Source organism: Micromys minutus, assembly GCF_963924665.1.
Source record: "Micromys minutus genome assembly, chromosome: 14".
In the NCBI taxonomy this organism is placed as follows: domain Eukaryota; kingdom Metazoa; phylum Chordata; class Mammalia; order Rodentia; family Muridae; genus Micromys; species Micromys minutus.
In genome coordinates this window covers 24,152,139-24,164,863 of record NC_137983.1, presented here as the reverse complement: position 1 = coordinate 24,164,863, position 12,725 = coordinate 24,152,139, and the positions used below count along the sequence as shown (strand labels likewise).

Here is a 12,725-nt window from a genome sequence, read left to right as displayed (position 1 = left end):
AACTGAAGTAGCATGACTAGAGAGGAGCCAGCCCCACGGAGCTCCACTACACACAGCTTTCCCCAGAGCACACCCTAAACATTAAGTAACTAATTAATGTTGAGGCATGGTGTCTCTGATGGCCCAGGCTGTTGTGGAATTCCCACTACATACAACCTTTCCTATAGAAACAGACCTTTAACATTTAATTGATTGATTGATTAATTAATTAATTAATTAATTATATTGAGCCAGGATTTCCCTGATAGCCCTAGCCCTGGCAGCCTCAGATTCAGAGGTCCACCTACCTCTGTCTCCATTGTGCTAGGACTAACGGCTGCACCACCACACCCCACTTAATATTTATTCTTAAAGTTAATTTCTATGGAAACTTCTTTAAAACTTCTGGGGAGATGCAGAGGCAGGTAGATTTCTGTAAATTTGAGGCCGGCTTGGTTTATATTGTGAAATCCAGGTCCACCAGGGCTACACGGTGAGTCTTTGTCAAAAACAAACAAACAAACAAACAAACCCAAAAACAAAGACAAGAAAATCCCAAACAAAATCAAAACCCCAAAACAAAAACTTTTGAGGGATGGAGGTAAACAGAAAAAACAACATAGCAAGCTAATGTAGTTTAGTCCAGTTTTTAACTACTTTTGTTTGTTTTACGGTTTTGCTTGTGTTTGCTGGTTTGTGAGGCAGGGTGATGAAGGCTCCCCACATGGTCTCATGGAGCCCTGCTGGCCTTGAACTTACTACGTAGTGAGTGATGGTCTTGAACTCCATGTCTTTGCATGTCCACCTCTCAAGTGCTAGACTTACAGATAGGGAGGAGCCTACGAACCACATTCTGATGCAATTTCCAGGTAAAGCTGTATTTAGTTACCTCACAGAAACCTAACCCGCACTCGCAGACCTGATGATAAAGTATGCCATCAAATACAAAGCTGATAGCACTTCATGCTTTATTCATAATAAACTGACAAACTATTAGCTTGGCAAATATTTGTGATATGATGTTGAACAGAACAAATCAAGTGACAAAATCATGTGAGTAATGATCCCAATTCAAGCTTATTTTCTGGGGCTTGGTGTAGAGGATCGAATACAAGGCCTTGAGTATTGCCGGCAAGAGCTCTACTGCTGAGCTATATTCACAGCAAGGAACAGTTACCAGAACAGTGGGCTACAAACGGTCTAAATGTGTATGTGTGAAGAAAGCGAGACATTAGTAATTATACTTTTAAATATAATGTGTATATCATTTTTCTTTATAAAGTGGTGATTTTAAAATAACAGGCAATACATTTCACAGAATCATAAAAAGATATAAAGAAGAAATTAAAGAGTTAGAAACATTTCCTGCTATAATTTTTCAGAGACATAGAAAAGAGACTTTTAAAAACAAACTTTTAAAAAAAGATTTATTTATTTATTTAATGTATATGAGTACATTGAAGCTACCTTCAGACTCATCAGAAGATAGCATTGGATCCCATTACAGATCCCATTACCATCATTGTGAGCCATCATCATGTGGCTGCTGGGATTTGAACCTCTGGAAGAGCAGTCAGTGCTCTTAACCACTGAGCCATCTCTCCAGCCCTTTTTTTTCTTAAGGTAGAATCAATTCATACATTTAAATTTTAGCAATATCCAGTGTTAACTAGGTAAGTATATGATGGGTTGATTCCCGTTCTACAGACCTGACATTGCTCACCAAGGAAGACAGGAAGTACTGGTTTTCCTCACAAATATCTTTTGACTGTTTTGGAATAAATCTGTTATCTTCAGCAACCTCCAAAGACACACACTTTCCTATTTTTGATGATTGATACAGTCGAAAATTTCTGTTTTTTGTATACACGCCTACAATAAAAAATTAATTTTAAAAGTTAATGCATGTTTCCATAATTTGTTTTATAGTCAGAAGATATTAGCTTTCTGCAAAATTGTTGGAAAAGATGATTTCCCATATCCAAAATTAAAGCCATGTATAAATTAAGGTAATCTGACATTAAGATGAAAGAAGGCCACGTGCAGATAGCTAACAGTGATTTTGAAGCAGCTATCCAAAGGGAAGCAAACAGAAGAGCGGGACCAACATAAAAGTTTTGACTCAGAGCTACCAAAGAACTGTGACACAGGACAGAGAAAGGGAGGCACCAAGAAAACACAGAGTATTTGTAACAAATCTGATGAAAGATATGTAAGATTTCTATCCAGAAAATTGTAAAACATGGCAAGAAATGAGAGAATAGTACATCAGTGCGAGCCTATCCTGCACCAATGCTAGCCCAGGAAATGACAGTCAGCGTGAACAACAGAGTAAAGCAGAGTCTGGAACATGTACAGACTCGGGAGATGGCAGCGCGTACTGCTGAGCTGTGGGGAATGACGGTCATTCCAACACATGCTGGGGCAACTGGATCATCAAAGTAAAAGAAGAATCTTGACTTCTTCACTCAACAAGCAAAACCTACTCCAACTGATGACAGAAACTAAGCAGAGCCCAAGTAGGTACAGACAGACCTCTTTCACAGAGGACACGGGCAGTCAGCAGTGTTAATGTTACTTACCTAGATCCACAAAAAGACATTTTTCTCCTATGTGATTTTTCACAACTAAAAATGAAAGATCAGGGTCACATTGATTAGGCAACCCCAGCTTCTCCCAGGCCTCCGAAATCTCCTGTTTTGATGGTGTAACAGAAGATAAGGTCTCTGAGATCTTATCTTCATCATCCTTGGCAATTAAGTCAAGAGCAGGTTGCAAAATTTTTCTTACAAAATTACCTAAGGAGAAAAAGATTAAGATTAAAGTCTAACTCTTATTTTCTGTAGACTATAACGTGTCTGAAATAAAGGCTTTCCTCAGTTATTGCTACAAACTGTACTATGTCTCTTCTACCTCATCCTTTTCTGTGTATAATCTTTTATTTTCTCAGCTCCCCGGGCATGAGATGGTGTCAGTTGTAAACACACCACATTGCTTGTATGGACTTGAGCCTAAAGTCCACTTTCACTGCTACAAATGGAGCCAAAGGGTTTCTAGTACGTGGCTGAAGAATGAGATCACAAGTGCAAAGACAGGTAAGCACACCAAGCGTCTGCCACCTTTCGCCAGAGTCAGCAGGCTGGCAGAGTGACGGGCTTTCTCTCTCCTTCAGCAGCCCATTTTGGTAGTCTCAAGGGTGTTGCCAACCAAATATCACCCTCACAAAGGTTACAAGATGAACTTTGGCTTTACAGCTAATACCTGGTATTAAAGAAATTCATCTCTTTTGTACTTCAACATCTACCCTGAGACTCTGTTCTACCTGCACTTCGAAAATTTGTGAGATAACTGAATTTCTTTATATTCACATGAACTATTTATATCACAAAATCAAGCATAATTCAGCTATTAAGATGTTTTATAAATTATATTGCATATTCAAAACAATGTAAGAAAATCTCTATAATTTTAAATTTAGACTTATTTTTATCACTTTATATATAGAAAGGTTTTATATACATATATTCTATAGATATATAAAGCTTTTATGTATATTTAAATCATATTATACATATGCTTTATAATAAAAATTTTTCTCTGAATAATATTTTTCAATGCAAAGAAACAAATAAAATTTTATTTTGCTTTTTTAAAGGCAGGGCTGTGCTATACAGCCCAGGATGCCCTTGAAGGTGTGATCATCCTGTGCAAACCTCTGTAATTCTAGGACTACAGGTCTATATCACCATGATGATACATATTTAGCAATTTTAAAAGAAACTGGAATGGAATATGGGGACACATGCATGTTATCCCATCTCTCAGGAAACAGAATCAGGAGATGATTTCAGGTCAGCTCAGCCACTGTCTGTTTTGAGCAAGACTGTCTCAAAACAAACTACAGGCTGGAGAGATGGCTCAGCAGTTGAAAGAGCTTCCTGGTCTTCCAGAGGACCAGAATTCAGTTCTCAACACCCAAGTTAGGCAGCTCACAACTCTAAAAAGACTACGCATATAAATAAACATTAGAACATTAAAATGAAAGCAAAAACATTTGATCCTTGCAGAAACATTTAAATTTGATTGTTTCTGGAATGAAAGAGAGCAAGTAACACTGGTTAACAAGATATGGTATATCAAAGAGTATGAAACAATATACACATGAATCCATAAAGCTGACTTTCCTGGAAATGTCTAATTCCATCTACCTGGTCCAAATCATAGGAAGAGTGAGAACTGGGCTGCAGACATAATTGCAAGGGCAGTGCTAGGGTGGCTAGGCCTTTGACCCTTGGCAGGGGCTGATGGGACAGTACGATGGCACTGGTCCAGCCTGTGTCCTCTTCTCTGATCTGCTGCCAGAGAGTGTGGTATAGAGAATATTCTCTAATCTCTTCCATTTGACTCAGTTCCTCTTTCTGCAAGGCTAGTAACAGGAACTTGAAGTGTTATCAGGAGGAACACCAAAAAGGGGAAATGAGGTGGAGATGTAGACTAGTTTGTATACCCTGAACCTGCATTCTGTCTGTAGAGAGTCTTGGATGGAAGCCTATTTGTCCAGTGTGAGTGAGTTCTTACTGTGGCTATGCTTGGTGACAGTAAAGGCTTTCTTACTCTTGTCCACATGCTGAATTTCTACCCAATTTCAGACCAAATGTGATCTGCTTTCTAAAGATAAAGATAGCCAAGACTGCTAGTTACTAGCAGCTCTCTGTTCTCCTCCTTGAGCTAGACTCTCAGCATTCAGCCTTACAGTGAGCAATCAGGGAGCAAATTGTGAGGAGTAAACAGGAATCACGGGTCTTCCTCAGGTACATTCATTCAGCTAATCGTTATTAAATGCCCACTTATGTTTATTATTGTTAATACAGTATTAATATATGCTAAATAATGAAAACAGGAAATAAACAACAGTCCCTGCAAATAAACACTAAGTACTTAGTTGGTGATGACACACCCCTTTAATCCCAGCACCCAGGAGGCAGAAATAGATCTCTGAGTTTGAGGCCAGCCTGGTCTACAGAGTAAGTTCCAGGACAGCTAAAGCTACACAATGAAAAACTAAAAAAGAGAAAGAAAAAAAGAAAGAAAGGAAGGAAAGAAGGAAGCAGGGCGGGTGGGTGGCCATGCAGGCAGGCAGGCAAGCTGAAGTGGTACTGGGCAGATGTCTCCATATAGAAAGAAAGCATCAGCAGCATCAGCCTGAGGCCCTGAGTTGAGATTCTAAGAAACCAGATAAAAAAGGCCAAGTATGGCTTTGCCAACTATAACTTTGGTACTGGAGAGAATAATCAGGTTGCTGAGTCACAGTGTGACACAGTTCTCACCCCTAGAACAGAGCTAGCAAGGCGTGAGCCTCCATGAGTGTTAATGGTTGCTAGGTGTGGAACTTATTTGTATAAAAATGTACATAATTTACTCTATGTTCTTTCTTCATGGGATGTTCTCCCGGTCAAGGTTAATGACTCCATGATAACAAAAGCAGGTCAAGCTGGGAGGCGAAGATGTGTCTAATGTCCTCGGCAAAATGGTAAAAGCTAAGACCTTCAGAACAGCCCATAAGGCTGTGGGAAAGAACTCTGAAAACATGAGTTCAAGAATGTATGATTTCCCAACTATGTAAAATATAAGGATGCAACATGAGTTATATGAGGGGCTTTGTCGACCTTAAGGAATAAAAGCAGCTACAATATGAGCCAGCTTGTCAGAAAGATATTAAGGAAGGAGATAAGAGATTTGGGGAGTGGTTATTGTAGGGCAAGATCCCACCCAACTAGCTTATTGTCTAGCAGGCAGATCTCTGAGTTCATTTGCTATATTAAAAAAAAAAAAGTATTTGCTGTTGTTTTTAAGAAACAAGAGGCAAAGGTCATAAAATAGTGACTCATGGGATAATTAAAAGGGAACCTGGGGTAGACGATTGAACTGACATGTAAATAAAAGACTGAGCTTTGGTTTGCAAGAGTTGACCTATCTAAGCAGCTGTCTGGAGAGCCAGATCGAGCAGGACACAGAGATGTCAGATTGTACCCAAGATTGACTTCAAGTTGTTCCTTTCTCCACTACCAAATACCCCTTTCTTAGGACCCCAACCAAGCCAAGACTGATGGTTGGCATCAGGCTGATACCCTGCTAGCCAGCCAGCCTAACTGAAATGTCAATTTTCAGGTTAAGAAGAGATTCTGTCTTAAAACAATGTGGGGAAATAATTGAGAAAAACATCCTCATGCCACCTCTGGCCTGTGCACACTTGTGAACTTATGTTTACAACACACACACACACACACACACGTACGCACACATGCATGAGTGCACACGTGCAGATGCATACACGTGTGCATATACATGTATGCATGCACAATCCTAAACAGAATAGCAATAAAGAAACAGAAAACCATGCCAAGAAGTGGTAAGTGCTTTCATATAACAACACTGGACACTGCAACCCAGAAGACTGCTAGCCTTATAAACCTCAGGGTTAGAGTGACAGAACAGCTTCTCAGCTGACCTAGAAGGTCAGTCTCGATAGACCATCTGAACTGGAGCTCAGACAGCAGCAAAAAAAAAAAAAAAAAAAAAAAAAAAAAAAAAAAAAGGTAAAAGGTAAAAAGACCCGGGCATTAAAGAAACATTCAGCGGTGGAAACTAAGGTAAGGATGGAGTGGAGGGACGAGGTTAGAACCCAGTGAGGGACGAGGATAGAACTCACCATGCAAGTTAAAGTGGGTGCTTGTCCCAGAAGGCAAAGAACAACGACCCCTAAAGTTTGAGGCACAGTGTTATAATCATCACTTTTGCTAGCTGACTAAATAAGCAGGAGGAGAGATCTACAGTGGTTGAAGATCACACAAACATGTAAAATGGATGTTGATGACTAATACCACATACATGCACATGTGAGTAGATGTGTGCGCATACCTGCATGCACATATATACACACACATGCACACACTAGAATGTTTGGACTGTCTCATATACTTGTGTCTATCATGGACACATCCACTCTCTTGGCCTTTTTTTTCTTGTGCCAGGGACTGACACTAACAGACAGGAAAAAGAGCAAGTTGTTAGGGAAAGATAAGGAGCTTGAGAAGGGCATGTTGAGATTGAAATGTCTGAGTAATAGTTTTGATGGGAAGTTGCAGGAATCTGGTGTCTAGGCTAAGTATCACATCAGTGTTGATGAAGATCAAAGCTGTGATAGTGGGTGACCACGAAAATTGACGATGGTAGAATGATTACAGGTTTAAGCATCGAGCCTGCAGTTACTGAGAGGAAGCGACAGAAGGCTAAGCTAACTAACAGAGGGAGGTGGAGAGGGTAGAGAGGTCTGAGGGGTCAGAGGACAGAGGGTTAAGGTTGTGGAACATGGAGGTTCCCAAGGACCAGCTGGACCCAGGAGGGATTGATTGGAGTTAAATAGCTATGAACATCAAGGATTTTATAGGTCTAATATCACATATAGAAGGGCAGTTTGTATCTTTGTCTATTTGATGTAATCTTGTTATGTAGAGGGTTTGTGAATTAAGAGTTGGATATATAAACCTGTATGAAAGCTATTGGGCTGTAGAGTTGTATTTATGTTGGATTTGGGGGTAGAGAAACACCCTGGGACAGAGGCGGAGAACAGGAAGTAGAAAACCGCCAGGGAAGGGAGTTGCTCAGACAAGTTGGGCCATAGGGGTGGCTTGAACTGGATAGCTCGAGGTGTGTATATCAGGGTCGGGCCTGAGGAGTGAGACCTCAGGGCCAGTAAAGAGATAAAACAATTTCTATTTTTTTAGTATTTACTACAACAGCCTATTTTCATCTTCTCTGGACTGACTTCCTTTTATACACAGGCCTTCTTTTGTCCTATGGCAATTACTCTGCTTATATTTTCGGGTTTATGCACCTAGATGTTCTGAGGTCCCTCCTGGGATAAAAGCCCACAAACTAAGGCTTATTTAAGGCTGAAGCAAAGGTCAGAAGTACAGATATTAGGCATCACAGATAAGGCCTCTTATGACTTCTCCAGAAAACTGAAATGGATCCAGTTGGGAACAGAAACCAGGACATTCATGGTCATTCCAACATATATAGTAAGAGGCACTAATACCACAATATCCTGAGGTTAAACTACCTGAGACAGACAGGTTAAGAGCTTAGGGCACTCAAGAAAACTCACTTCGTCTTTTTAGACGAGGCAAGCAACCATAAAGACTAGAAATACCTAGAAATGTCAAGCACAGCAGGAAAATACAAATTTTTAATGTAACTAGGATCTTATAAAGGGACTCACCAACATGAGTGTTATCTTTAAAAGCTTCATCATGAAGCTGAAATATTAGGTGTCGGCTGAATTTTTCTTCAGTGCTGGAATCCAGGTTTAAAACATCTTCAGCTGAGCAGTGAACATTGTAAATCTCCTCAAGTGCTTTACAAACATGCTAAGAACAAGCATATGTAAATAATGTATGGTTTAGATTTTAGGTTTCTCTGTCACCAGTACAAATATACAAACACCTCATTACAAAATAGATGAGTCATCACCAGAACATTTACTATACAGCAGCACTACCAATTTACTCATAAGTTCAAACACATTACTTAAAATTATTATGTAAATTTATATATAAATTTTTGTTAGTGGAGCCAGAAAGATGGCTTGGAGGTTAAGAGCACTGCCTGCTCTCCCAGAAGTCCTGGTTTGAATTCAAGAACCCACGTGACAGCTCATACCATGTATAACTCCATTCTAGGAACTCCAATAGCCTCTTCTGTTTTCTGGGCACCAGACATACTTTTGATACATAAATGTGTGCAGGCAAAATCATAAATTCTGAAAATAATTAAAAATAGCATTTTCTTAGGGCTGAAAAAATAGCTCAGCAGGTAAAAGCACCTGCTATTCTTTCAGAAAATCTAGGTTTGATTCTCAGCACCTATATGGTAGCTCACCAACCATATGTAACCCCAGTTCCAGGGAATCCAATTCCATCTTCTGGCCTTTGTAGGCACCAAGCTAACATATGGTGCATAGACATACATGTAGGCAAAATTCTCAAACACATTTAAAAAAAATCATAGGATCTCAAGACTGAAGAAGACTCCAAAAAGTCAAAAGTCAAGCACTTTATATACTAACCTTCTCTAAAACCATAATAAAAAGCAGCTTTTGAGGCTCTTCCTAACACACTAGATTGTCTCAGCGTTTCTATCATTGTAAAACATCATGACTAAAAACAACTCAGGGAAAAAAGAGTTCATTTAACTTATGGCTTGTGTTACATCATGCTAGGAAGTCAGGGCAGGAACTCAAAGTAGGAATCTGGATGCAAAAGCAACATAGAAATGCTACCATCGGTTTATGTTCCCTGCGGTTTGTTCAGCCTGCTTTCGTATAGCATCCAGAAACACCTGCCCACAGGTGGCATGCCCCTACAGTGAGCTGGGTCCATCCACACCAATCATTAAAGAAAAAAAATGGCCCACAGGTCAATATGGAAAGGAAATTTTCTTAAATTAAATTCTTTCCCCAAATGACTCTGGCTTGTGTCAAGCTGACAAAACACTAGCGAACACAGTAGCTAAAAGTTAGTCTCTAGTTCTAGTTCTTTTATAGCTTTCATTCTTAGAAAATCTCTCACTCCTTTCGAATACAAATCTGTCTAAGAAGACAGCCTGCAAACATGGCTCAGGAGCCCAAGGTTTGGTTTGAGAGAACACTGAGTTTGAGTATTGGCCCTGCCACTTACCGGCCCTGTGGCTCTGCTCAGACTCAGATCTATTCCTGACATCCCTCAGCTGTGAGGTAGGAACAGGAAGTATCACCTAACGTTTAATGAGAAGATAAGACTAAGTAGATAGTATGGTGCTTCACCTGGGTAACCACTTAAAGCATTTCCTTTGGAGCATCAAGATGAATCACTTCTCCCAGTTGCTGTCAATCTTATCAGCAAAATGAGCTACTAACTACCATGTGAGGACACATGGAATAAGCATACATGTTTCTAACAGTTTGCCACTCACATAGATATCTAATAGCTATACAATAAATTATACCTGCGACCAGTGTTTTCATATTACTACATTTCCACCATCCCACCTCACCTCTCTTTAGTAAATTCTTACTTTCTTAGCAGCCTCCCTTGACCTGTTCATTTTTGTCAAATTACTCCTGGATAGCTCTTTGAAGTACTTACACAGCTGCAGTTTAACACTGATTTATATTATTATTTCGATATCTGTTTCCTTTGGATTGCAGACAGAAAGCATGTCCTGGTCTGCCCCATTTGTACACAAAGCAGTGCAAGCAAACTTGGACAATATAAATATGGTAATAATTTGGGGAAAATAAAGCACTTATTTTTTTGTTTTTGTTTAATTGAACAAATTTATTTTAAAAAACAGAGATAAATGTAAATATGTTTAAAAGCATTTTTGCATAAAAGTATATAAATATATTTTTGTCAGTACTTGATTTTTTTTAAGGTTTGATAGTAAGCATTAAAATCTTACTAGTTACAATGAGCATAAAGTACATGTAAAAAAAGATATAACCTGGAAATAGTCAAAGTTTTCTTGGTATGTAAAGATTAAGCATAATGATTTTTCTTTTTCTTTCTTCTTTTTTTTTTTTTTGGTTTTTGTTTTTCTTGAACTTCATATAGTCTGTGAGTTGTTTCTAGGGTGTTAAGAGCTTCCTGGGGTTAGTATCCAATTATCAGTGACTTCATATTATGTCTGTTCTTTTGTGACTGGGTTTTCTCAGGATGATATTCTCTAGATGCATCCATTTTCTTAAGAATTTCATAAAGTCATTGTTTCTGATAGCTGAGTAGTACTCCATTGTGTAAACATACCACATTTTTTTTATCCATTCATCTACTGAAGGACATCTGGGTTCTTTCCAGCTTCTGGCTATTATAAATACGGCTGCTGTGAACATTGTGGTGCATGTGTCTTTGTTGTATGTTGGAGCTTCTCTGGTATATATGCCCAGAAGTGGAATAACTGGGTCTTCAGGTAGTACTATGTCCAATTTTCTGAGGAACCGCCAGACAGATTTCCAGAGTGGTTGTACCAGTTTACAACCCCACCAACAGTGGAGAAGTGTTCCTCTTTCTCTGCATCCTCGCCAGCATCTGCTGTCATCTGAATGTTTGAGCTAAGCCATTCTGACTGGTGTGAGGCAGAATCTCAGGGTTGTTTTGACTTGCATTTCCCTGATGATTAAGGATGTCAAGCAGTTCCTTAGATGCTTTTCAGCCATTTGATATTCCTCAATTGAGAACATTCTGTTTAGCTCTGTACCCCGTTTTTTAATAGGTTTGTTTGATTCTCTGGTGTCTAACTTCTTGAGTTCTTTGTATACCTTGGATATTAGGCCTCTATCAGATGTGATGTTGGTAAAGATCTTTTCCCAGTCTGTTGGCTGCTGTTTTGTTTTCTTGACAGTGTCCTTAACCTTACAGAAACTTTGCAATCTCATTAAGTCTCATTTGTCAATATTTGACCTTAGAGCATGAGCCATTGGTGTTCTGTTCAGGAAATTTTCTCCTGTGCCTATGTGTTCTAAGGTTTTCCCTACTTTCTCTTCAAATAGCTTCAGTGTACCTGGTTTAATGTGGAGATCTTTGATCCACTTGCACTTGAGCTTTGTACAGGAGATAAGAAAGGGTCTATTTTCAATCTTCTGCATGCTGAGTGCCAGTTGGACCAACACCATTTGTTGAAGAGGCTGTCCTTTTTTTTATTGAATGTTTACAGTTCCTTTGTCAAAAATCAAGTAACCATATGTGTATGAGCTCATTTCTGGATCTTCTATTCTATTCCATTGATCCACGTGCCTATTTCTGTACCAGTACCATGCAGTTTTTAACACAATTGCCATGTAATAGAGCTTGAGGTGAGGGATAGTGATTCCCGCTGATGTTTTCTTGTTGTTGAGGATGGATTTTGCTATTCTAGGTCTTTTGTTATTCCATATGAAATTGCACATTGCTCTTTCCAACTCTATGAAGAACTGGGTTGGAATTTTGATGGGGATTGCATTGAATCTGTAGATTGCTTTTGGTAAGATGGCCATTTTTAAAATGTTGATCCTTCCAATCCATGAGCATGGGAGATCTTTCCATTTTCTGAGATCTTCCTGGATTTCCTTCTTTAGAGGTTTGAAGTTCTTGTCATACAGGTCCTTCACTTGCTTAGTTAGAGTTACACCAAGGTATTTCATAGTTTTTGTGACTACTGTGAAGGGTATCTTTTCCCTAATTTCTTTCTCCGCATGTTTGTCCTTTGAATATAGGAAGGCTACTGAATTGTTTGAGTTAATTTTATATCCAGCCACTTTGCTGAACTTGTTTATCAGCTGTAGGAGTTCTCTGGTGGAATTTGTGGGGTCGCTTAAGTACACTATCATGACATCCACAAACAGTGATGTGTTTACTTCTTCCTTTCCAATTAGTATCCCATTGATTTCCTTTTGCTGTCTAATTGCTCCGGCCAGGACCTCCAGTACTATGTTGAATAGGTAGGAGAACAGTGGGCAGCCTTGTCTAGTTCCTGATTTTAGTGGGATTACTTCAAGTTTCTCACCGTTAAGTTTGATGTTAGCTATTGGTTTGCTGTATATTGCTTTTATTATGCTTAGGTATGAACCTTGGATTCTTGTTCTTTCCAAGACTTTTAACATGAATTTTGTCAAATGCTTTCTCATCATCTAGTGAGATGACCATGTGGGGTTTTTTTGAGTTTGTTTATAT

At 39.1% G+C, this 12,725-nt stretch overlaps 1 protein-coding gene across 1 annotated transcript in view; it reads right to left on the bottom strand.

Annotated features, from left to right (window-relative positions):
- The window catches only part of PRIMPOL (primase and DNA directed polymerase), a 39,423-nt gene that overhangs the window by 10,111 nt on the left and 16,587 nt on the right, over positions 1–12,725 (bottom strand). Inside the window, exons 6-8 of the mRNA XM_080928414.1 lie at positions 8,261–8,408; positions 2,562–2,777; positions 1,689–1,851 (exon numbers count right to left, since the gene is read on the bottom strand). Of these exons, the coding sequence (XP_080784540.1) occupies positions 1,689–1,851; positions 2,562–2,777; positions 8,261–8,408 (527 nt within the window). The remainder of the gene's footprint in view (positions 1–1,688; positions 1,852–2,561; positions 2,778–8,260; positions 8,409–12,725) is intronic.